Raw genomic sequence first — 23,781 nt, forward strand, 5'->3', positions numbered from 1 at the left:
TATGGAGGAAATGGTTCACTAGCAGGAAGTTCAGCTGTTGTGTGTTTAGTTGTTGGAGTGATGGCGGAGAACATAGATGGAGCTGGTCTCGTGGAGAACAGGTCAGATAAATGCAATAAAGTCACACTATGACTGTTGCATGTAGAATAACAAAGAAACGGACACTGAACAGTTCTAGCGGGCGACAAAACAACAACCATAATCGAATCGCGCGCTTGCAGTGTAAACATCTTCGTGAATTATAACTGGAGTTTTTGGTTTTGTAAAGCGCTTTCAGTGTACACACAAGACTGCTTGTTATGGACTGAGGTAACGATGTTAACCTGTGCTCTACTGTGAAATCTGCCGCTGGCACAGGGTTAGCACAGTTAGCTTGTTTGCCAGAAGAGCAGCTTTGCTCAGTCACTATAAACATTCACTCTGTTCTTGTTTATTAGTTTAAATAATGCGCAGTTGGCCAAAACGCATAGAAATCAAGTAATGTTATTTACATTGAACTAATGTATTTAGACTACATATCGAAATAAGTAATATACTGCTAATACAGCAAACTCATTATTAGCCTACATGTTGGACATGTTTGCTTTGCTAGCTAACTTTAGTCCACAGTGACTACAATACATCTGTTTATGGTTAAAACTAAGAAAATAAACTTGAATTTAGTTTATTATGCGTATTTGAGGTTTGACTTCTAATTTGGGTTTAAATCAGTTTAGCTATATAAAAACAGATGACATTCAGTTCAATATTTATCATAATAAACAATATGATTTCAACAGTGTGATACCCATTGATTTCTCAACCCAGTGGTCGCATTTAAGGTTATATGGTTATTTTAAATTGTATGCAAACAATTTAACGAAAATGCTATGCTATTACCATGTTTTTACCATGATGCATGAATGTGGTAACCATACAAGTACCATGATGTTACCATGCAATACCATCACTGTGCCATAATACTTTATTGCCACTGTGTGTGTGTGTGTGTGTGTGTGTGTTAAAACGGCAGTGATTTTACAATGTAATCACATTAATCAAACCATAAGTTAGGATTTTATTTGGACAATTTATTAGTTACATTTTACTCTTCTGTTTGAACCAAGTGTAAGTCTTGCTAAGTGTTTTTGTCATGCCTTTATTTCTCCTCAGAATGGCGCTACAGCAGGCCTTACGTTTTCGTGGTCCTACTCCACCACCCAGCACAATATTGCGAGGACCTCCTCCGTTACTACGACCACCACCTCCGCCCTTCGGCATAATGAGTGGCCCCCCACCACCACCCAGACCCCCTTTTGGACGGCCACCGTTTGACACCAGTATGCCACCGATACCGCCGCCTGGAGCTCTGCCCCCACTCATAGGACCCCCACATCTACAGGTAGAGACTATGAGTTAGGATAATGACATAGCCACTTTCTGACAATACAAATTGCCTTCAGTAAGTACATGTGTGTTTAATGTTACTTTCATATCATGAAAGGACATTTAAATAAGTTTGTCTCACTTTCAAAAATCCTTTTTCCCAGAGGCCACCATTCCTGCCTCCACCCATCGGAAACATGCCGCCGCCTCCTGGTATGATCTTTCCACCTGGAATGCCTCCATCACCAGCAACTGGAGGAGCTTTGAGTGTTCCCAGTGATGATATCTGGGTAGAGAACACCACGCCAGAGGGAAAGGTGCTTAATTGTCATTTTCTTCACTTCTTTTTATTTTTGTTTTGGTTAATTACCAATCACATATGAAGTAACATACTGCAATATATTATATTCCTCTGAGCCAAGCAGTCTTTATTTTTGAGACATGTGTGCACTAGGGATTTGTAATATATATATATATATATATATAGATATAGATAGATATATATATAGATATATAGATATACAGATATACACCGTTCAGCCACAACATTAAAACCACCTGCCATCTGTTGTGTGTGAAAATCCCAGGAGATCAGCAGTTACAGAAATACTGAAACTAGCCCATCTGGCACCATCAATCATGCCAGTCTCCAAATCACTGATAACTTTTTTCCCCATTATGATGGGTGATGTGAACATTAACTGAAGCTCCTGACCCGTTTCTGTAAGATGTTATGCACTGCATGATCTGATCTCCTGGGATCTTCACACACAACAGTCGCTAGAATTTACTCAGAATGGTGCCAAAAATAAAAAACATCCAGTGAGGGGCAGTTCTGTGGATGGAAATGTATTGTTGATGAGAGAGGTCAACAGAGAATGGCCAGACTGGTTTGAACTGACAAAGTCTACAGTTACTCAGAAAACCACTCTGTACAACTGTGGTGAGAAATATATAATCTCAAAATGCTATTCTTGGTTGCCGCTGTTTTGGCAGCACGTGGGGGACCTACACACTATTAGGCAGGTGGTTTTAATGTTGTGGCTGAACGGTATATACTAGTGAATATTCAGTGGGCTGTCTAAATAACTATTTAGTAGTTTACTAGTTTTAACTTGGAAAAACTATGCAAAACCTTACTTATTTGTAATATTCAACCCATTCTTACTGATGCTTCTAAGACTATCATAAGTGATTCTCACAATTTGGACAAAACCTCTGTCAGTCAGCTTGAATATTTTTTCCTTGGTGAAAAGTTTAAATGAACAATTTAAGTTTGCAAGGTAACAATATCTATGAATAAAAGTTGTAGTGACAACCCATCACTGGCACGATATAGACTGTGACGGTTCTGTCAACTAGCCCAGCTTCAACAAATAAATAGGCCAAATAATTTAAACCTTTCATTTTACAAAACTTTTATTGTCCTTAATGGCCATTTTCAAGTAATTTTGTAGTCGAGTACTCTAACCCATAAAAATGAGTAATCGATTACTCTTGAATTAAAATGTAAGCTAAAAATAACAAGTATGATGTGTTGGGTTCGAATCCACCTTAGTCAAGTCTGAGTCTTTAAACAATCGAGTCAGATTCGAAAATGGGGCCGAGTCAGACTCAAGCCAGTGTTATTATTGTTTTGAATGAAAAATATTTTTTATATTTTTCCTTTCAGTTTAGTTTTATCTAAAATTATCCCTATCTAAAGAAATTATATATATACTATTTTTTTTATTTTATAGTATGTGCTCTGCCTGTTTTCTGATAGTTAACGCACATACCTGTCTGATAAGCTTCCGAGTTTCTTGTACGGCTTTACAGTTTCTTTCCACCATAAAAGCAGATCCTCGTCCATTGAATTCAAGAAGAATCAAAATAATACAAGTATTGCCACATTTGGTTTCACTTGAAAGCACACAAAGCCTGCATCCGAATGCTGGAAAATGCTTCAGAAGCTGCATAGGATGTAGGATGAAAATAAGGTGCCTTTAGAATTGTTCTGAGACCAGTCCATTCATTAAAAAAGACTGTCAATTTTTAATTGATTAACTGTAATCAACTGATAAGGCAGCAAGTCAGCAGCCTAAGCTTTCAGAGGAAGCCAAAAACCCAATCATATCTCCTCTCATCCAACACCTCGACGACACACCCACAACGCCCCCCTGTGGACTCGATTGTAACTGTGAGATTTGGGGAGCGATTTAGAGGGAAAATACAGTATAATTCAGCATTGCTAACATTTTGTATTTTGATGGGAACATTGCACACAGTAGGCAATTCGAAGTATGAAAATAACTGCCTTGAAATTTTTTGGAAGGTGGTTAGTGGTTTTAAAGGGAATGAATGTACATTCACAACTTCTTGAAGTGAGTTTTAGCATGCTGACAGACACTAAGATAAATGAAGTCATCTCTTGAATCATCAACTTTAAACTCCCAACACTTTTGCAGTTATATTACTACAATTCTCGGACACGGGAGTCTGCCTGGACCAAACCAGAGGGTGTGAAGATCATCCAACAGTCAGAGCTCAATCCTCTGATGGCAGCAGCTCAATCTGGTAGTGCTGCAGTGGCTCCAAACAACTCTGTCTCCACTGCAGTTAGCAGCAATGCCACAGCTGTGCCTTCCCCAGTCTCCACCCAGAGCTTGTCCCCCACTCACACCCTTAGCACCAGCCCAGACCCCAGCACCAGCCCAACACCTGCCACCTCCCAATCCTCCACCAGTGAGTATTACTCATAGAGAAGGAAGTATGGATCATGTAGCTTGAGTTCAAAAGTCTAGCATACTGACAAAGGTCAATAAATTATAGTAGTGATGCTTGCTATTGCTTGAAAGCTAATTTTAGTGCATAACTTGTCCCATGAACATAAATGAGACTTCAGATCATGCAGTTTGACCTTTGATTTTCACCTGATACAGGATATAATTGGTGAAATAGCAAGATGACAGCATGGACAAGATTGTTTAGTGTTTTTGAAATCTGTTAAATGAACCTATGGTCAGCAATATATCATGCACCCCTGGTCATCTTCTGCTTCATTCAGATAAATTCCTTCTCTGTCTTTGCTTTTCCCTTCTGTAGCCTCTGGTGTTACTGAAATGCCTCCAGTGGCCTCCACACCTCCGGCCAGTGTGGCTGTGACCCCTGTTGCTGTTGTCAGTGTTCCTACAGTAACAGCTACAGTCACTGCAGTGCAGACGATGCCACTGTTACATCAAAGTCTCCCTCCAGGCCTGTCTGTGGCCCGGCCACCTCCTGGAATCCCAGCATTCCCGCCAGTCATGGTACCTCCATTCAGAGTGCCTCTGCCTGGAATGCACATCCCACTGCCGGGTACATAAAGATTGATTTCATCTTAACTTTTCCTAGGTTGTTTAGACTAACAGACCAGCAAGCGTAGAGGCTAGAGGGAACCACTTAAAAAAGGCTATTCTGCTTGGTCTGCATTAAGATAAACACCAATCCAAATGCTATATCCTATACAGGTTCCCGTGGGTCCTTAAAAACTCTTAATGTCTTAAATTCAGTTTTCAAAATTTAAAGCCATAAAGTCTTTATTATAATTTAAAGAGGTCTTGAATCATGATATGGCCAAATGTAATTATTAAACTAAAGAAGGCTGTGATTTAATTAAATAAATGTATAGTCTGTATGTGCTCCACGCTTCAAAGTGAAGACATGGCACTGTTGCACATTCTCCAAGCATGCAAGAAGCTCATGATACAGTGATTCCAGCGGCTTCAGAGCAGTTTAAAATCAGTTAATTACTGCTTATTTTTGTTTATGACAATAACTGTTTCCATCCAAGGGTTTTTTTGCGACAAAAAGTTTACCGATATATCTGATGGAGTGTCCACATAATATTTTTACATTTATCTCTAGCGCCTAAACTCGGTCGATACTGGTTTGGAAACACTTTTTGTGAAGAAAAATGGCATTAATACAAAAATATAGTGTCACATGACAGAATGTCAATGTTAATCATGATGACAAGGTATACATCCTTGAAAGCCAATTTATTGTATGAAAAATACTAGGAGAAATGCTTCAGTGTACTGTTTTTTGTTTTTTTTGGAACACTAACAGCACAATTTTATCAAATTATTGTTTAGCTTACTTTTGAAAAAATGCTGGCAAAATTCCCTGTATGAAATTTAATGAATTTCCAAACTAAAAAAGTATTAAAATAAGAATTGCCAAATGAAAAAATAATTTGTAAAAGTATTAAATTAAAAAAATAATTTGTTAGGCCTATATACTACAAACTTAAATTAGACTTACCCTGTTCAATAGACGAAGATGTCGGCTGAATGACATTCTCAGAATTTTCTACGCTAGTCTAAAAACTTTCAGAACTATTTGTCCAATGAGTTCACTTTCAGAAAACTAGCTTTTGAATATTTTAAAACTTTCTATATTTTAAATCTAACCATCTTTACCTCAGATTGCATTTGCTGAGCTTCTTCAGAAAATGTAAATCGCATTATGACGCTGGTCATTAAAAGTTGCTGGAGAAATATGCAGGACATAATGCAGTTGTGATGGCGATGCATTAGATTAGATGATTGTACAAATAGCCTATTGAATATCAGGAATGTATCATGTGTAAATCCTGATATTACACCGCATCAATGTTTCTTTAATAGTTGTGCACACAGCATATACACATCGATTGATGGTCCTTATACTAAGACCGAAAGTTTCCCCCACTACTTGCAGGTTGCCAGCTTGAACAGGGCCATGATGATTCTCTTTCAGGTCAGAACCGGTGACAACCTGCAATAGGCACATTTAATACATCAATTTTAAGAACTATCAGCAGATTTAGTTATCGCCCTTTTTTCAACACATTATTGTATCAGAAAAATCCAATATCAGTTGACCTATAAGTTGAATGTGTTGATATATTGGTACATTAAACAATTTTAATATGATCTTGTATGGACATATCTTTCTAATTTTATTTGTTCAAGGTCTTAAATTTAATCAAATTTGAACGGCAGGGATGGAAATGCTGCTTTATTCACAAATTGATTTTGTAATATTACAATTTTTTGCACAATTTGACAACTTGAATGGAAACATGGCTATAGTCACGATAGATCAGAAAGATAGCTGTACTGCTCTGGTGGACATGAATAACTCAGATGCCACTAGATGGCACCAACTTTCTGTGTACACTCACATGCACAGTGTTACATACGTTGGATTCAGGGCTGCAGTGTCTGAATAACATACAAGCCTCAACACAATTCCCTCCAGTCTCAAATCACAAAATTGCTTGGATAATTTTTTCTTACTTTCATATCAAACATAATCCAATCATTGGCCTACAGTTTACTGCAAGTGAATTTGTCAATCAGTTCGAGATTTATTATGAGGGCTTGTTCAAGTACACACCAATGTACACCTGCATCAGACAGACTTACGGAGTGTCTCACTTTGGTTGCGTTGTGTCATAAGCACACAGTTTTTAAGTCGCTGTGTTAAATTAAATATAGTTTAGTACTTAGAAAACCACGACTTGAGTTCGGATTTGCGCTCCATTAAGCTAATACTTCCTGTATTTTCTGGAAAAGTACTGATTCTCAGTACCCAACCCTAGTCAATACGCAACAGCCAGTTATCTTAAAGACCCCCTGAAATCAGAATAAAAGTTTTGCTGCTTTTAGTCCATATCTATTAGCTTTAAGGTCATCTATATGCTAGTGTTCTTCTAAATGTAAAAAACAATCTGCAGTCTCTCTCTTCCAGCTAAAATGACTCGAACATGAATGAACATCTATGTCATCACATAGAGGTTAGGAAACCTTATCCAATCAAATGCTTTCTAGAATGAGAACACACCCCCTACAACTGTTCAGCATTTCTGTCTATGTTCTAATTGGCATTGATCACGCCTTCGCAGGGCACTTCGAAGGGAGCACAGTCCATGCTTTTGGGTCGTTCCAAACAAATTTTCCAGTAAGAATGGCTTAAAAGGTGAGTTCGAACTGACCGTTATCACCTTTGAGTGATCTGAAGCTCTTACTGTAGAGGGTAATTGTCTTGGAAGGGAATGGAGCATAGGGATCATCACTTCTGAATGGCATGCACCAACACGGGAACAAGGAAAGTTGCTGGAGTTTATTTCTATTTTTTCACAGGCTGAACAGTGCAGATTCACTGGATTTTTACCAGCATGTCAGTTCGCACTGTATTTGTGTAACCTGCTGTTATTTTTACCGGGCGTTTTATAGAAGGTAAAAGATGGAACGCGCAGTCCGGAAAAATTACTGACATGACCGATTTGCTCCGGAGAAGCTAATTTCCCCACATCCTCTTATTAAACAAATCCTGTCCGAATAAGGCTTATGAGACCCTATTTTGGTTCGAACTTAATTTGGCAATGTGTGTATTTTCCTTTGAGGGCAGTATTCTCATGAGATGATATTTGACTGAAAGTCCTTATTTGAGAATTATTTTTAATTTGTTTTTTAAGGTATGCTGCCAGGCATGGGCCGCCCTCTAGTACCAATGATGCACCCACATCTGACTATAACTGCAGCTCCTGCATCTCTGACGAGGGCTTTTCCTCTTCCTGAATGGACGGAGTACAAGACGGCCGATGGGAAGATGTACTATTATAACAATCGCACACTGGAGTCCACCTGGGACAAACCTGCGGTGCTGAAAGAGAGAGGTATACTAGCCCAAATTTTTAGCTGTTTATGTTGAGGCATTCACTTGGGCTGAAACGATTAGTCGACATTATTGACAACGTCGACAATAAAAACAAATATCGACAATAATTTCCGTTGTTTGAATCAAAGATTAATCAATGTGACCAAAAATATGAGAGTGAAGTCTTAGCCCATTATATAATGCCAAAAAATTGGTTATAGATTTGTCTTTTTTGTTTTGTTTTCCATTTATAAATATCTAAAACTCATTACGTACATTTACTTTAGGAGCTATACCTTTTAAGTCGGGCACAAGCTGATTAATCTTTAATAATGATTAATAATCGACTGAATAGTCAAATAATCTTTCTAATAATAGTTAGATTAATCGATTATCAAAATAATGGTTAGTTACAGCCCAAGCGTTCACACATGCATTACCTTTGGAACTGAGAAAATGTAAAAGTAGAGAGACTTCTCTAAATCTGCAACTGTACAACCAGTTGTTAATGCAATGGTTGTCATTCCCATAAATTAAACTGAACTAGGTGTGAACGGATAGGGATTTTGGATTCGGAGAACTGTATGTAGGAGTGGTGGTGGCGTAGTGGGCTAAAGCACTAAACTGTTAAGCAGAAGGTTGTTGGTTTGATTCCCACAGTCAACACTGTGTCCTTGAGCAAGGCACTTAACTCCAGGTTGCTCCGGGGCGATTGTCCCTGTAATAAGTGCACTGTAAGTCGCTTTGGATAAAAGCGTCTGCCAAATGCAAAAATGTAAATGTATCTGTATTGTGTATATGGCCAATGAGTCAGTTACTTTCAAAAATATAACTTTTTTTTTTTTTTTTTGTCTGAACAGATAAGAAGAGTGACAAAGCTAAAGATGGTCAGGCTGATGATGATTCAAATTGCAAGGATATAGACATGGAAGCCAAAGTTGACCTCTTTGGCATGCCAAAAATGGTAAGAGAGCAAATCACAGAAATGACTTGCTGCAAGTGATTATGTATACATTGCAATTCATCTTAAATTCATGCGCATGTGATCAGCCACAAATATTCTAGTGTGGTGAGGAGTACAGAATACAATTAAAGTGCATGTGCATTATTCAGTCATTCACTGCAGGGCAGTTCCAGCTACCATTCTTCAACCAATGTCCATATTCTTGCTAAAGCTTAATTGCAAAATGTTGTACATGCTCTTTTATATGTAATTAAATATGGATAATCTACATTTTCTGTTACAGTGGATACAAATAAAATAAAGCATTTACATTACAAATACATAATCTAAATACGACCACATTCTGACTCTAACCGGAATATTGTCGTTCACGTAAATGTGTTCACTCATTTATTAATAAATTCAGTCAGTCAGTGTCTGACTTATTTGCATCAGTAAAATGAAAATTAAGTCAGAGCCACTGATCTATAATATAGAACTGGCTTGCTGATGAAGTCATAACATTGAAGCCACCGCAACACCATATTGCTATGCCCAAACATTCCATTATGCCCATTGATTGAAAATATTCTAAAATCAGCGAGTAAACATTAGTCATTCAATCACCGGTTTAATGTCTGAAATCTGCCTGTACATCCTTACAATGCAAACACCCTGCACGTGTAATTATTTATTTATTTAGAGTGTTTTATTTATTGTTCCTGTTTCTTGAATGCTTGACAAAGTCATGTATATTTATATCAAACAGTATGCCTCTAACAAATTTCAGTGGCAAACCGATTAACTGAATGTAAACAAGTTCACAGAAACTGAGGTAAGAAAAAAAACAGACATATTTCTTGCGAACATCAAAGTTTTCCTTAAATGTTCCCGTAAAGTGATTAACTTGCATTGTAGAGGATTTCGCATAGTGAAATATTTATCATGGGATTTTAAGAATCAGTCCTTCAAATGAAGTTTGTAATTAATTTGAAAATATATTTTGCACAGCCCTGTTAGGCAAAATTATGTGTGATTTTCTTTGTCATGTTTCAGTTGCCCAGATTAGAAGAGATGACCGAGGAGGAAAAAGCAGTACAGAAGGCCAAACCTGTAGCCACAAACCCTATTCCTGGTACTCCCTGGTGAGCCTTGATCTCTAATTATTCAGTGATTAATGTTGCCATTTTCAACGTCTTTAAATGGAACATTTTTAACACTAAAATGTATGTGTTTTAGGTGTGTGGTCTGGACTGGAGATGAACGTGTATTTTACTACAACCCAACCACACGACTCTCCATGTGGGACAGACCTGAGGAGCTCGTGGGCCGTGCTGATGTGGACAAATACATTCAAGAGCCCTCCCACAAAAGAGGGCAAGATGACATCAAGAAAACAGGTGAAAGCCACTTTGATGCTCTGACTTGTATAGCATGGTGTGATTTTAATGAGCTGTCTTGGTAAATTACAAATTTGGTTATGGATAAACAGCATTATGAAGAAAAAGTAATTGTAGAACAAGGATTGTCACAATACTGAAGTTTTAATTGTTGACACCAATACTGGCGAAATGTAAAAATCACCTAAACATTTTTATTAATTTACTCACCCTCATGTCATTCCAAACCTGTATGACTGACTGACTTCTGTAGAATACAAAAAAGATTGCAGAATTTTCACGCTCATTTTTTCCCCACACTTTAAAAGTGTATGGAATAGACACTGTCAAGCTCCAAAAATGACAAAGATAGCACCATAAAGGTAGTCCAAATGACTTGTGCACTATATTTCATGTCCTCTGAAACTATACGATATCATTGTGTGAGAAGCAAGCCAAAATTTTAAGTTGGTATTTCTTAATGCGGTTGAAGGGGGATAATGGTTGACTCTGTACATTTAATGTTTTGTTGTGTTATTTGTCATGCTTGAGGTGCAACCCAATAAAAATGATAAACTGAAAAGTTGGTATTTCCTGAAACTTTTCCTCTCCAGGGTAGCTTTCGAATTATGTCAGAACTATTGCAGTGTACATAATCTAATTGTTTCATTTATTTTTTAATTTCTGTACTGACTTGAAAATTGACAACTTTTTTGACACTTTTCAACATTGACAAATGTTGTTTTTTCTGATTGCAGACATCAAAGAGGAGACTGACCCATTTACAGAAGAAACTCTGGAAGATGAGCCTTCTGAGGCTAAGAAGAGGAAGTAAGTACTACAGCCCTCAACACAAACCATATGGGGCCAAACATTGACCCCTGCAGAACACCACATTGTAGTATTCTATGGAAGCAACTACAAGCATCACAAAAACGTAATCTGTATTTCTAGTTTTTTCGTGAATAGAAAAGGAACGGGGGCTGTTTCAGCATACACCCTGAAATGTTGATTGGACAATTTTATGACACAATTTAAAAAATCTTCGGCAGCATTTGTACCCAGTGCTAACTTGTCTTAGCTGTGGTAATCTTTAGTTTGGGTCTGTGAAAAGTGGTGACTCCATATTGTCCAACGTTTACCAAATCAAATAAGTCACTGTTTTCCATCAGTGCCCTTCAAGCCTGCCTCCCCTGACCCCAAACAGTGGTCCTGTTGCACTGGGGACTAGTTTTCAGGGAACGCTTCTAAGCTCTGGCGATGCCAACATGGGCCTCCAAGGTAACCAACCTTGCTTGACCTCTCTCTAGCCTCCAGTAAGCAAACCCCAGTGAAACCATCAAAAACTTCAACCTTTCAATGATGTGATGTTTGATGTAATGCTAGTTTTGCGATTTGGTTTGAAAAACCAAAGGCAAAATAGCATTATCTGTCTATATTTTAAAAATGCAAAATGGTTGGTTAATTAATTCAAGGACTTTAAAAGTAGACTCCAGAATTTAAGCCACACCCAGTTAAATTCAAATGTTTCAGTTAGATGGTAGTTCACATTGAGTGCGTTTACATGCACAATCCTACGCCGATTATGCCTAAAACAAGGTTCCCACAGTCATGGAAAACCTGGAAATATCAGGGGATTTTAAAATGTTGTTTTTCAGACCTATAAATATCATGGAAATTTCTATAGTAAATAGTTTACCTCTAAAAAATATCTTATCAGTGCAACAAATATAACAGAGTGTCTCTTGAGACACGGTGCAATGGTCATAATGCCGTCTAGCATACGTTTCCATTGAAAAATACATGGAAAAACTGCGCAGATTAATGGATCAACGCATATGGTGTGAACAAACTCTACTTGCTCACCAGTCATAGTGATGTCCGATTTGTGAGAAAATCTTTCTTTTAGGTCAATGATGGGTAAAAACGGCTAACAAATCAGTCAACAATCAGAATGAGTCATTAGCGAATTGGGCTGAATTATGGAATTTTTATTGGTCAAAAAGGGTGGGAACCAGACAATGTGTTAGGTCATGTAAACACCTTTATAGTTATCAGTTTGTTTTTGTGCATGTAAACGCACTCGCAACAATGAAAGGGGAAAAGAAAATCTCAAGTTGAGTTCTTCTCAAACAAATAACAAGCGAAACAAAGAGTGAAACGTCATTCCAGAGCATTCTTCCTTACACTGTCCTCTTCTCCCTTACAGGAAGGATGATGCAAAGGAGATGGAAGCAGAGAAAGATGCGGCCGAGGTGAAGGCTGCTCGTGATCGGGCACTGGTGCCCCTGGAGGCCCGCACGAACCAGTTCAGGGACATGCTGCTTGAGAGAGGGGTAAAACACTTCAATGCAACGCAATACTCTAACCAGCTCTGTAATGTTAGACACATAATCTGAATGGAAGCCCACAAAGGTACAATCTTAAGTTCATTCTTATTACTATCATTTATTATTATTATTAGAATCTTAAATTCCTCTCTACTCTCTCTGTCGCACAGTTATCAGTCTTTTCTGCAGTGTTCTTATACCCCTTTTCCACCAAACTGGTGCTGGTTACCAAAGCTGTTGGTCATCTGGGTGGTCTGCAAACCTCTCTCAGAATTGGTCCATGTTTCCACTGACTTGAGAACCAAATGATGACATGACTTATGTTACTACATAACCTGCCCACAAACAAAGATGTCACATCATGGTCTTTGTTTACGAGCCATCCAAGTGTTTAAGATTCAGATGCTTTTGATGCAGTGCTCAGAAGTTTCAACATGTATAGTAATTTAGTCCATTAAAAGTGTAGAAAGCTTAGTTGAAATGTTTTGTTTTTCGTCAGTTTTGCCAGACTGGTTTTGTTTTAATAACTTGGACATTACACAGCACATGGACTCTGATGGTTCCTGGTAAAAGACCAGCAAGTTTTAGGGTCTGATGCTGAGCTAATGTTTCTGGCCCAGAAGTTTTTTTTGGCCTTATCAGTGGTGGAAATGTACGGAACGGTTCTAGACTGGGCAACTGGCAACCTGTCGGTGGAAAAGGGGCTCGAGTGAAGTGCTTGACAGTAGTGTCCGTGCCCTCCCTTGTAACTGTGCATAATAGAATGTATGAAGCTGTTTACATTTTTGAATGAAAACTCTGGTCTTATTGTTGCATGAAATGCCTAATTTAGTGTTTTTACAATTGAAATACCAAAGGTGACAGTACTTGGTATTGAATAATGGTAAATTATTTTCTTAGAAAAAAAAACTTGTTGTTTACCCTGTTTTTTTTCACCTATATACTGTGGAAACTGATATGTTTAAATGCTTTTTTTATTATTATTTATTTATTCCTTTTTGTCTATTGAGCGTTTGCATTTAGATTATTCCATGTTAAATGAACCAAATTTAAGAACATTCCTTGGCTCTTTTTTTAATCTTTTTATTTTATATATATATATATATATATGATAATGAGAACCAAAATCTTAAATGCCATTGATCAATATTTACTGACTAATCCATTATTTGTAGAGGGGGTGTCAAAATGAGAATTTTAACCTATGATTTTGGAGCCAGAACTACAGCTCAAAAAAACTACTTTTGAAAGGTGGCAGCGTCGTTTATTTTTGCACCAAGGTAGGTAGATCTATTACTAAAATAAGTTGAATTCAGCACCCCTTGTAGAATTATATGCCAATGGTGACAGCCAATGGGGAAAACTGAGCTCTGGTGTGCTTATAACTCCAGAAGTTGAATAGATAGAACTTTATTTTTTCTATAATTTGTAACTTTATTGTTCAATTCCTGAAATCTGAAAATTAGATGGAGGAATTGGACTAATGTAAGAGTCATGTGTCGCTTATTCTTTATAATAGTGTAAGTTTGGACTCTCGAAAAGGTTAACACTATTGTTTGTATGTGAATTAAAAAGATACAGTTCTAGTTTCAACATTATTTGAACTTCAGACCTTTGTTTTGTTGGACAAGAAATAATAGCTTCATATATTGTGACCCACATTAGGTTTTCAACCATTGGAATTGGTTAATGTAACAATTTAAGCAAGAAGCCACACTGAGAGCCCGATATCTCTGAGACTTAACCATGTAGGGCCTTAAAACTGAAGATACAAAATGGAAAGTATGTTCTGAACCACAATCTAAAAGGATATTAAGATCTCTTTTAATACTTCTGGAAAACCTTGGAAAAACATAATAAAAATTTAAAAACAAATCTCATTTTTGGCATATAATGCAAGAAGGGATGCTGAAGTCAACTGATTTCAGTAATAGACCTGCATATCTCTGTAAAAATAAAATAATAACACTGCCACCTTTCTGAGATTATTCTTTTATCCTGTAGTTTTGCTCAAATTATAGGCGAATGTTGTCATTTTTACCCTCTCTACAGAATAATGGATTACGCAGTAATCATTGATCCATGGCATGTTACAGTTTGGATTTCAAAATCCATTTATGTATTTCTTTCACCAGTAAAAATGTTGAGCCTCGGACATCTGATTGAGTTGACACGGAATGACCCATTAGTGTATTACTAGTTGATTGTAATTTCTTTAAAAAAAAAACAATTATGAAAATTATGAAATTTTAGGGTTATGGGATTTTCTTAAAGCCTGAATATCCTGCATGACGTGATGGAGATTTCAATTGTTTCTCATTTTATTGCTATAAATTGGAGCCTTAAGTTTGCACACTTACATAAGCTGCTTAAGCATTAAATGACAAATGAAGTGTTGAATTAATTGTATGCTGTTAAAGGTGTTTTAATTTTTATAGAATAAACTGTTCCCTGGTAAATCATCCCTCTGTTCACTTCATACCTGCAGGTTTCAGCTTTCTCCACCTGGGACAAGGAGCTCCACAAGATTGTGTTTGACCCTCGATACCTGCTGCTCAACCCCAAAGAGAGGAAACAGGTACAAGTACTTGGGTCTTGGTGGTTTGTAAAGATTTTTCTGTGGAGATTTTTTTATTGCCCACAATTCATGGTTGGAAATGGACAGCTTAGTTAATTTGTCTCCATTCCTCTGAGTAGGTGTTTGATCAGTATGTGAAGACTCATGCTGAAGAGGAGAGGAAGGAGAAGAAGAATAAACTCATGCAGGCTAAAGATGACTTTAGGAAGATGATGGAAGACGCCAAACTCAACATTAGGTCTGTAGTAAGACTTGTAAACTGGATTTAGATTGCCGAGGCAGATAGATACGCATACAAGATTACACATATTTAAATTTCCTTTCAACTTCTAGGACTACGTTCAGTGAGTTTGCGGCAAAACACGCTAAGGATCCTCGATTCAAGGCCATTGAGAAGATGAAAGACAGAGAGGCAATGTTCACAGAGTTTATGATGGCTTGGAGAAAGAAGGACAAAGAAGACTCCAAGAACAAAGTCGATAAGGTATGTTACCTGCCTCCTACAACCACACTAATTACTGTGATTGGTGCTGGATTGTGGTGTTTCTAATCCAAAAATGTTTATCCTAAAGTAAAAAAAAAAAAAGCAATACAACCTATTGACTCATCATGAGACACAAAATACCAAACACAAGTGGATTTGATATTTGACACTATCACAAGACGATTGCAGTCACTGCTATGCTGATGCTCAGTACAACAGCACATTAATAGCTCGCTAATAGCAAAATAATATTGTGTAACTGTACATTTTACACACAATATGGGCAGCTATTTTGTCTATTTATGTATATAGTTCCAAAAGAATCCAAAGCAGGATCAACTGTTGTTTGCCACAGAGCAGTGCACAGACCAAAGGCTTGTAATTCATCAACTCTTGAAATGCCCTTGTTTTGCTTAGTGTCACTCAACATGATACTAGACCTGTCTAAGATGTTTTTGAACTAATGAAGCCTCAATGATTTCTAAAATCTGCCAGAAACGCATAAGCAGAACATTGTCCAAGATGATGCACCTCACCGAATGATGCATTTCTACCTGGTTTATCTTCCTAATTCTTATACGTAGGTTTCACATGATGGAAATGGCTTGGCACCATTAATTAAGCTCTTACAACTTTATTTAATTTCCCTCAAATTCCCTATTTTGTGGCCACAGGTGAAACAGGACTTCTTTGATTTACTGTCAGACCATCATGTGGACATTTCTCAGCGCTGGAGCAAAGTGAAGGACAAGCTTGAGACAGACCAGCGCTACAAAGCCGTGGAGAGCTCAACTGCTAGAGAAGAACTGTACAAACAGTATGTGGAGAAGCAGTCAAAGGTAAGAAGGATGTTTAGTTATTCTGTGTGTGTTAGGAAAGTTCACCCAAAAATGAAACTTCTCTCATCATTTACTCACCCTCATGCCATCCCAGATGTGTATGACTTTTACAAGAATATTTCAGCTTTGGAGGTCCATACAATGCAAGTAAATGGTGACCAGAACTTTGAAGCAATATGATAGGTGTGGGTGAGATTAACAGATAAATATTGAAGTCCTTTTACTATAAATCTCCACTGGACACAGTTTTAATTGGTTGTTGGCAGATATGATGTTCCAAACTTCGTGAAGAATTCACCACAGTTCTTCTGTCTATTTAGGCTGTCTCAACTGCTTCTGTCTCTATATGTAATCTCAGACAGACACAATGTTCAGTGGGGGACTCTGTGGGGGCCATGACATCTGTTGTAGGGCTCCCTGTTCTTTTATTCAAATTTTTCTATTAGCAAAAGTAATGTTTGGGAGTCTAACTTTTATATTTCCTTTTGACACACTTAAAGCTGAAGATATAAATAGCCATCTGAAGACAAATGCTTTTGTGAAACATCTTATGTGCCTAAAACATTTGCATAGAACTGTAGATTTAACCACTGAAGTTGTATGGATAAATGTTATGCTACCTTGATCTGCTGCTTTTAGCTTCAAAGTTCTGGTCACCATTTACTTGCATTGTATGGACCTACAGAGCTGAGATATTCTGCTAAACATCTCACGTCATACACATTGGGGATGGCATGAGGGTGAGTAAGCGAGAGAATTAGCACTTTTGGCTTTAAGTTAAAGACACAAAATTGATTTAATTAACTAAATAATTTGCCCTGTATTTATTGTATAATGTATTCTAAAGAAAAAGAAAACAATCTTAATCTTTTATCAAAGTGTAATTACTTTTCTGCTGATGTAACCAAGGCTGAAAATAATATCAATAAAAATATATAAAGTGTGTCACATTGTGGACATTTCATGTTGTCTTGTACAATGTTTGGTTGTCATTATCAAAAGTGTCTTGTGTTGTATAGAGTGTGGACTCTGAGAAGGAGAAGGAGCTGGAGAGACAGGCTCGTATCGAGGCCAGTTTGAGGGAGAGAGAGCGGGAGGTGCAGAGAGCGCGATCTGAACAGACCAAAGAGATCGACAGAGAGAGAGAGCAGCACAAACGAGAGGAGGCCATACAGCACTTCAAAGCTCTCATGTCTGATATGGTCAGTGCTGCTCACTCCTTTTGATTGGGGTAAAGGTTTCTGTTCCATGTTATGAACAAAGCTGACATTTTTTTTCTAGGGGTTATTTCATTAGTACATTTAATTGGGGGGTGGGGGGTGTACTTGAGCACCATTAAAACTGAATAGTTCTTATACATAAAATCATACTTTTTACTCTATACACAGTACATGTGTTTTTGGCAGATTCTTTGACTTGAGAAATATTTTGGCACAGTACTTAATATAATAATATCACTGGCGTATAATTTATCTATACTTTCTACACGTTTTTTTTTATCTCTGTCATTTTCTTGTGTCTGTTTGCACATAGGTAAGGTCAACAGATGCTTCCTGGTCTGAAACAAGGCGCAATCTGCGTAAAGACCACCGGTGGGAGTCGTCCTCTCTGCTGGAGCGACATGAGAAGGAGAAATTGTTTGAGGAACATGTGGAGGCTCTTTCCAAGAGAAAGAAAGAACATTTCAGGCAGCTATTAGATGAGACATCTATGGTGAGACAGGGCTGTAGTACAACCCAAAAATATTGACATGGGTTATATTGTGTAACTGCAATTTGCAGGAAAGCAAACTACTCACCTTTTAGTTAAAGTCCCCTTTTTTGAAGCTAATTTGCATATTACTTGTAATAGTAATGTTGTTGGGGCAGGTCTAAGCGGGCCATTCAAAACCAACAGGACTTTTAATAGTACCACAGTGACACAGTTTTTACTGTTTTCAAGACAATTAACCTATGAATGGTTTACTTCTAGTTGTCTTTGCAAAATTAGATGGTAAAGAAGAAAATATTTTAACATTTAAACAATTCCATACTTCAGCTTTTATTTAAACACTAATAATCTTTAAATTCAAAAAATTCACTGAAAATATACCCTTGGAACACCTGCTTTGACTTTCTCTACTTTTTTACCCCATGAGTTTGCATCGCTGAATTTGAATAATGTTTCATTTGTCTAATTTCTTGTTATGCCCAATAAGAGCCTTTAAAAAAAAAGGAATATATGCACAAGGATACAAATAATTGAGTTCATTTGTGGCCTTACCTCTCCTATACGGCCAGTGAATTGAGGGGAAAAAAATATTGGCCATTGATGTTTTACACCGATCAGCCACAACATTAAAACCACCTGCCTAATATTGTGTAGGTCCCCCTCATGCCGCCAAAACAGCCCTCATCTCAGAATAGCATTGTGAGATGATATTCTTCGAACCATTATTGAACAGAGTGGTTATCTGCGTTACTGTAGACTTTGTTAGTTCAAACCAGTCTGGCCATTCTCTGTTGACCTCTCTCATCAACAATACATTTCCATCCACAGAACTGTCACTCACTGGATGTTTTTGTGTGTTTTTGGCACCATTCTGAGTAAATTCTAGAGACTGTTGTTTGTGAAAATAACAGGAGATCAACAGTTACAGAAATACTCAAACCAGCCCGTCTGCGTTTATCTAATCAGCCAATCATGTGGCAGCAGTGCAGTGTATAAAATCATTCAGATACGGGTCATGAGCATCAGAATGGGGAATAAATGTGATCTCAGTGATTTGGAGAGTGGCATGATTGTTGGTGCTAGACTGGCTGGTTTGAGTATTTCTGTAACTGTTGATCTCCTGGGATTTTCACTCACAACAGTCTCTAGAATTTACTCAGAATGGTGCCAAAAACACAAAAAGCATCCAGTGAGGGGCAGTTCTGTGGATGGAAACGTCTTGGTGATGTGAGAGGTCAACAGAGAATGGCCAGACTGGTTTGAACTGACAAAGTCTACAGTAACTCAGAAAAATGCTCTGTACAACTGTGGTGAGACACATCTCAGAATGCTATTCTGAGATGGGTGTTGTCGCTGTTTTGGTGGCACGAGGGGGACCTACACAATATTAGAAAGGCGGTTATAATGTTGTGGTTGATTGGTGTATATTTCCCCATTTATATATTTTTTGTATTGCCCTCATGACAATTAAGCATTTTTCCATTTGTAAGATTTGTTAGATTGTCCATAGCAATCACTCAGATTTAAATTTTTTTGGTAAACCATTTGTCTTTTGATTGGATCACATTTTAATGTGCGTTTACATTGCAAAATTCCGCTAGCGAAGACGACGTGGGTCGATGATGAGCATGTGGGAAACCAGCAAAAAACAAATAGCTAAGCAGCCTCTTTTTAATGCTGCACTTAAAACTTTAGGAGAGAGATGTTTAGATATGTGCAAAACTACTAATTTTCATAATCGACTAGTCAGTCGGTTGTTTGAATGAGTTGTCACTGTAAAGGATAATGTATAATTAGGCTCCGTTATGTTAACGTTACTCCGATCAGGCTCCTTTTTGAGGGTTATACAGACGCAAAGTGCAGCACTTCAACATGGTATTAATGTATAACCAACAAATAAATAGGCTAAATAACTATAGCATCTTATTGCAAAAAACTATAAAAGAAAAAAAACAAGAAAGGCTCCAAAACAGAGCAGCACAAAACTGCTTATGTATCCTGAATGCAGAATGACATGCTTCAATGGAACCGGAGTGCTTCAGGTTGATCCTCGCTGCACATTCAAAAGTGCATAACTAGGGCTGGGTATCGAGTTTGATATATTTTAGGCACCGACCGAATTGCCTCTAAACAATCGAGGATCGAAAAATGTCTTGTCGTTTGGTACCGAATTTCGATACCTAAGGGGTTGATCTCATCAAAGTCAGTGATGAGCATCTAGCATGCTAGATGTGCCCAAATCTAAAAGTGCTGGTGATTGGCTGTGTTTAGTATCAAGGAAAACCCTATTATCAGAAAATGGTTTGAGTTCCAGGGCTGAGAAAGAATGTTATTAGTAACATTGCTAACACTGTTCTACATTACAGAGAAAGAACTTCTTGCAGAGGGTTTAACTGTGCTGACTGTTATTCTCTGTTAAGCACAGCAAGCTATCATCACAAAAAATTGCTACCCAAGAAGTTTTGTCTCTCAGTTAATTTGAGAATTGAGTCTCCCATTAAAACCACCATCACTAAAATGTTCATGTTAGTAGTCGATCCCACTAATAGACTATTTAGTTAAAATGATATCCTTGTCCATTGTGAATATTCAGTGAAGTTGTGTACGAAGTGCTGCCCACACAGAGGACACAGTCAAACCAAGCAACTTCCTATGGGTCAACGTGGCAAATTCACCTGTCAAAGTTCACCAAACATGAACTGCAAGAAATGATTTACCAATGGAAGTCCATTGTGCCAAATTCATGATCGTGCAGATTCACATTGAGATTACTGGATTTAGCCTGTGCAAATTTGTTTCACAAGGGTAAATGTGAACGTGCCTTTTAGTAAGCATTTTATTTGCCGATATTTACTCTCCTTGTGTTCATTTTGAACCCTGCACACGAATACAAATCTCAAATCTCCGTTGTGCATTAAATGTCAGCTGTAATATTAGTTGTATATGAATTGACCATGTTCTCATGCTTATGATGTCACTGTTTAATGGTAGATCACCCTGACCACCACATGGAAAGAGGTGAAGAAGATTATCAAAGAAGACCCACGCTGCATCAAGTTCACTGGCAGCGATAGAGTGAGTGGAGATGTTTGGTTTCTCTCAATGTGTTAATGCATATTGTGGCTTTACTTGACTTCTGTTTTTCTCTCACCTTCTAGAAAAAACAACGGGAATTTGAAGATTACATAAAGGACAAATACATTACAGCCAAAGCTGACTTTAGAACTCTACTGAAAGAAACTAAATTCATCACGTACAGGTATACACGATACTTATGTTTCACATGATGTTCTTAACCCTTTAAGCTTGGACGGGCCTACTACAATTAATGTTTTTCTTGTGGGGAAAAAAACGAATTGTCAAAATATGAATAACTACTGTCTTGACCAACACAAAATAGGTATCGTTTGAAAGCTTAGAAGCTCTACTTTACAATGCATGTAGGCATTATGACCAAAACTGAACAAGTGCTTTGAAGTTTGCAGAGAAATCAGATGTGTGCCGTTTTGATCATTTATGAAAAATTTCACTGTAAATATTATTGTAATCGGTAAAAACATCAAACTGATGAAACAGTCATGTGTCATATGTTGTTGGAAATCTCTCAAAGTGTAGAATACAACCAGCTCATTTTTTTACTCACAGATAAAAATATAGTGAGTAATAGCTAAGTATATGTCTTTGACAATTATGCATAGAACATTAGATAACTGAAATGAAGCACAATCTGGCTGAAAACACACCAAGCTTTGGCATCGTGGAATGCTGAACCAATCAGATTGGGTTCAGATCGGTGCAAAAATCATTCATATTTGGGAAAAGAGACATGTACATATGGGCACCAGGATATGGCGCCAAGTACACGAACAGACTCAATGATGACTCCAATGGCACATAATGAAATTAATTCTGTGAAATCTCATTATTTAAATCATGTCTGCATGCTGATACAAACCTTTAGTCATTGTTGTGTTTGCATGTGCAATTATGTACAATGTTTTATTTGTTTGGAGAGCGTTTTGGACACTTGAGACGTTTTTGTACACTAGGATAAATTGTATTTGCAATGTTATATATTTTGATTGCTTAGTTGAATCAATACAACATTTTACTCAGTTACAGATGACATGATTTGGAACAAAACAATAGCAGTTTTTCGGAGCCACCTTACAGCTAGAGAGATGTCAAATCTGAAACATTTGAGAGAGAGAAAAAAGTCACTTGGCTTGTTTTAATTTATTTATATATATATTTTTTTTCAGCAGTTTCTTAAGCTGAGAATCGCAGAATTTCTCCTAATCTATATCAATACAAATTCTTTACAATGATACCAAACACTTGACCCTCTATTTTTTTTTTCCCAAGAGTTATAAGACTTTAATTTTAATAAAAAAAATAAAAAAAAAACGTTTTACTGAAACAGGAAATCTTTACAAACACCTTTAGAGCTTCAAGGGTTAAGGCTACCGTTCACCCAAAAATTAAAATGGTCCCTTTTTATTCTCATGTTTTTCCAAACATCTACGACTTTCTTCTGTGGAACACAAAAAGCAGAATGTTAGCCTCAGTCACCATTCACTTTTTTCCATACAATGAAAATGAATGATGAACGAGGCTAACATTCTGCCTTATCCTTTTGTGTTCCATGGACAAACTAAAGTCATACACGAATAGAACAATATGAGGTTGAGTAAATGATGATCTATCCCTTTAATATCTCAGGATTAACCTGTTGGGTAGTTAAAAATTGTTGGTTTATCCATCAATCTCTCTCTGTAGATCACGGAAGTTCATGCAGGAGTCAGACCAACACCTGAAGGATATTGAGAACATCCTACAGAATGATAAGCGTTACTTGGTCCTCGAGTGTGTTCCCGAGGAACGCCGCAAACTCATCATGTTCTATATTGAGGATCTGGACCGCCGGGGACCCCCACCGCCCCCAACAGCCTCAGAACCCACCCGCCGCTCCACGAAGTGAGGTACTACTGCGCATCAAAGGACTTGAGCATGAGTCGGCGCTGCATTCATCATAGCACAGTGTTAAAGATCATGTAACTTCGAAACGTCTGTGTTATCTACTCAAACTGTGTGAGAAGATGGCCTGTATGCACTCTAGTTGTAGGCTAGCACAAGGCAAATTGTTAAAGGAATGGTTCTCCAAAACATTGTAAACTAAATTAATTCCAACCCTGTATTATGTTCTTTCCTCCGCAGAACACAAAAGGAGAATGTTAGGGGCTCACAACCTCAGTCGCCATTCACTTTCATTGCAGTCTTTTTCCATACAATGAAAGTTAATGGTGACCAATGCTGTCATTCTCCATTTGTGTACCGCAAAGAAAGTCATACAGGTTTGGAGCAATATGAGGGTTTAATGCAGTCGTGTACCATCCAGTACATGTGTATATGAAATGTTTCTTAAAGTGGTTTGATTTGGACATGTTGCTATATTTCTGTATGTGTTTACTGGAAATAAATGCAACC

At 37.5% G+C, this 23,781-nt stretch overlaps 1 protein-coding gene across 1 annotated transcript; it reads left to right on the forward strand.

The window, feature by feature from the left end:
* LOC127627541 (transcription elongation regulator 1-like) lies at positions 1-23,755 on the forward strand. The gene is made up of 20 exons (XM_052103987.1): positions 1-101; positions 1,153-1,381; positions 1,530-1,682; positions 3,813-4,089; positions 4,450-4,701; positions 7,850-8,050; positions 8,892-8,995; positions 10,031-10,119; positions 10,214-10,374; positions 11,112-11,184; positions 12,563-12,689; positions 15,172-15,261; positions 15,381-15,499; positions 15,595-15,745; positions 16,420-16,584; positions 17,604-17,786; positions 18,118-18,297; positions 21,286-21,369; positions 21,453-21,553; positions 23,074-23,755. The coding sequence occupies exons 1-20, from the start codon at positions 61-63 to the stop codon at positions 23,273-23,275; spliced, it is 2,982 nt and encodes a 993-aa protein (XP_051959947.1). The 5' UTR covers positions 1-60; the 3' UTR covers positions 23,276-23,755.
* Positions 23,756-23,781: the final 26 nt, after the last annotated feature.

This window comes from Xyrauchen texanus, chromosome 34, assembly GCF_025860055.1.
Source record: "Xyrauchen texanus isolate HMW12.3.18 chromosome 34, RBS_HiC_50CHRs, whole genome shotgun sequence".
In the NCBI taxonomy this organism is placed as follows: Eukaryota; Metazoa; Chordata; class Actinopteri; order Cypriniformes; family Catostomidae; genus Xyrauchen; species Xyrauchen texanus.

What these genes read in the sequence shown, in the direction of transcription:
- LOC127627541 (XM_052103987.1), top strand. Translation starts at nt 61, where the DNA reads ATGGCGGAGAACATAGATGGAGCTGGTCTCGTGGAGAACAG. An exon ending in GCTGGTCTCGTGGAGAACAG is followed by an intron (nt 102 to 1,152) that starts GTCAGATAAATG and finishes ATTTCTCCTCAG; the next exon opens with AATGGCGCTACAGCAGGCCT. An exon ending in AGATGACATCAAGAAAACAG is followed by an intron (nt 10,375 to 11,111) that starts GTGAAAGCCACT and finishes TTCTGATTGCAG; the next exon opens with ACATCAAAGAGGAGACTGAC.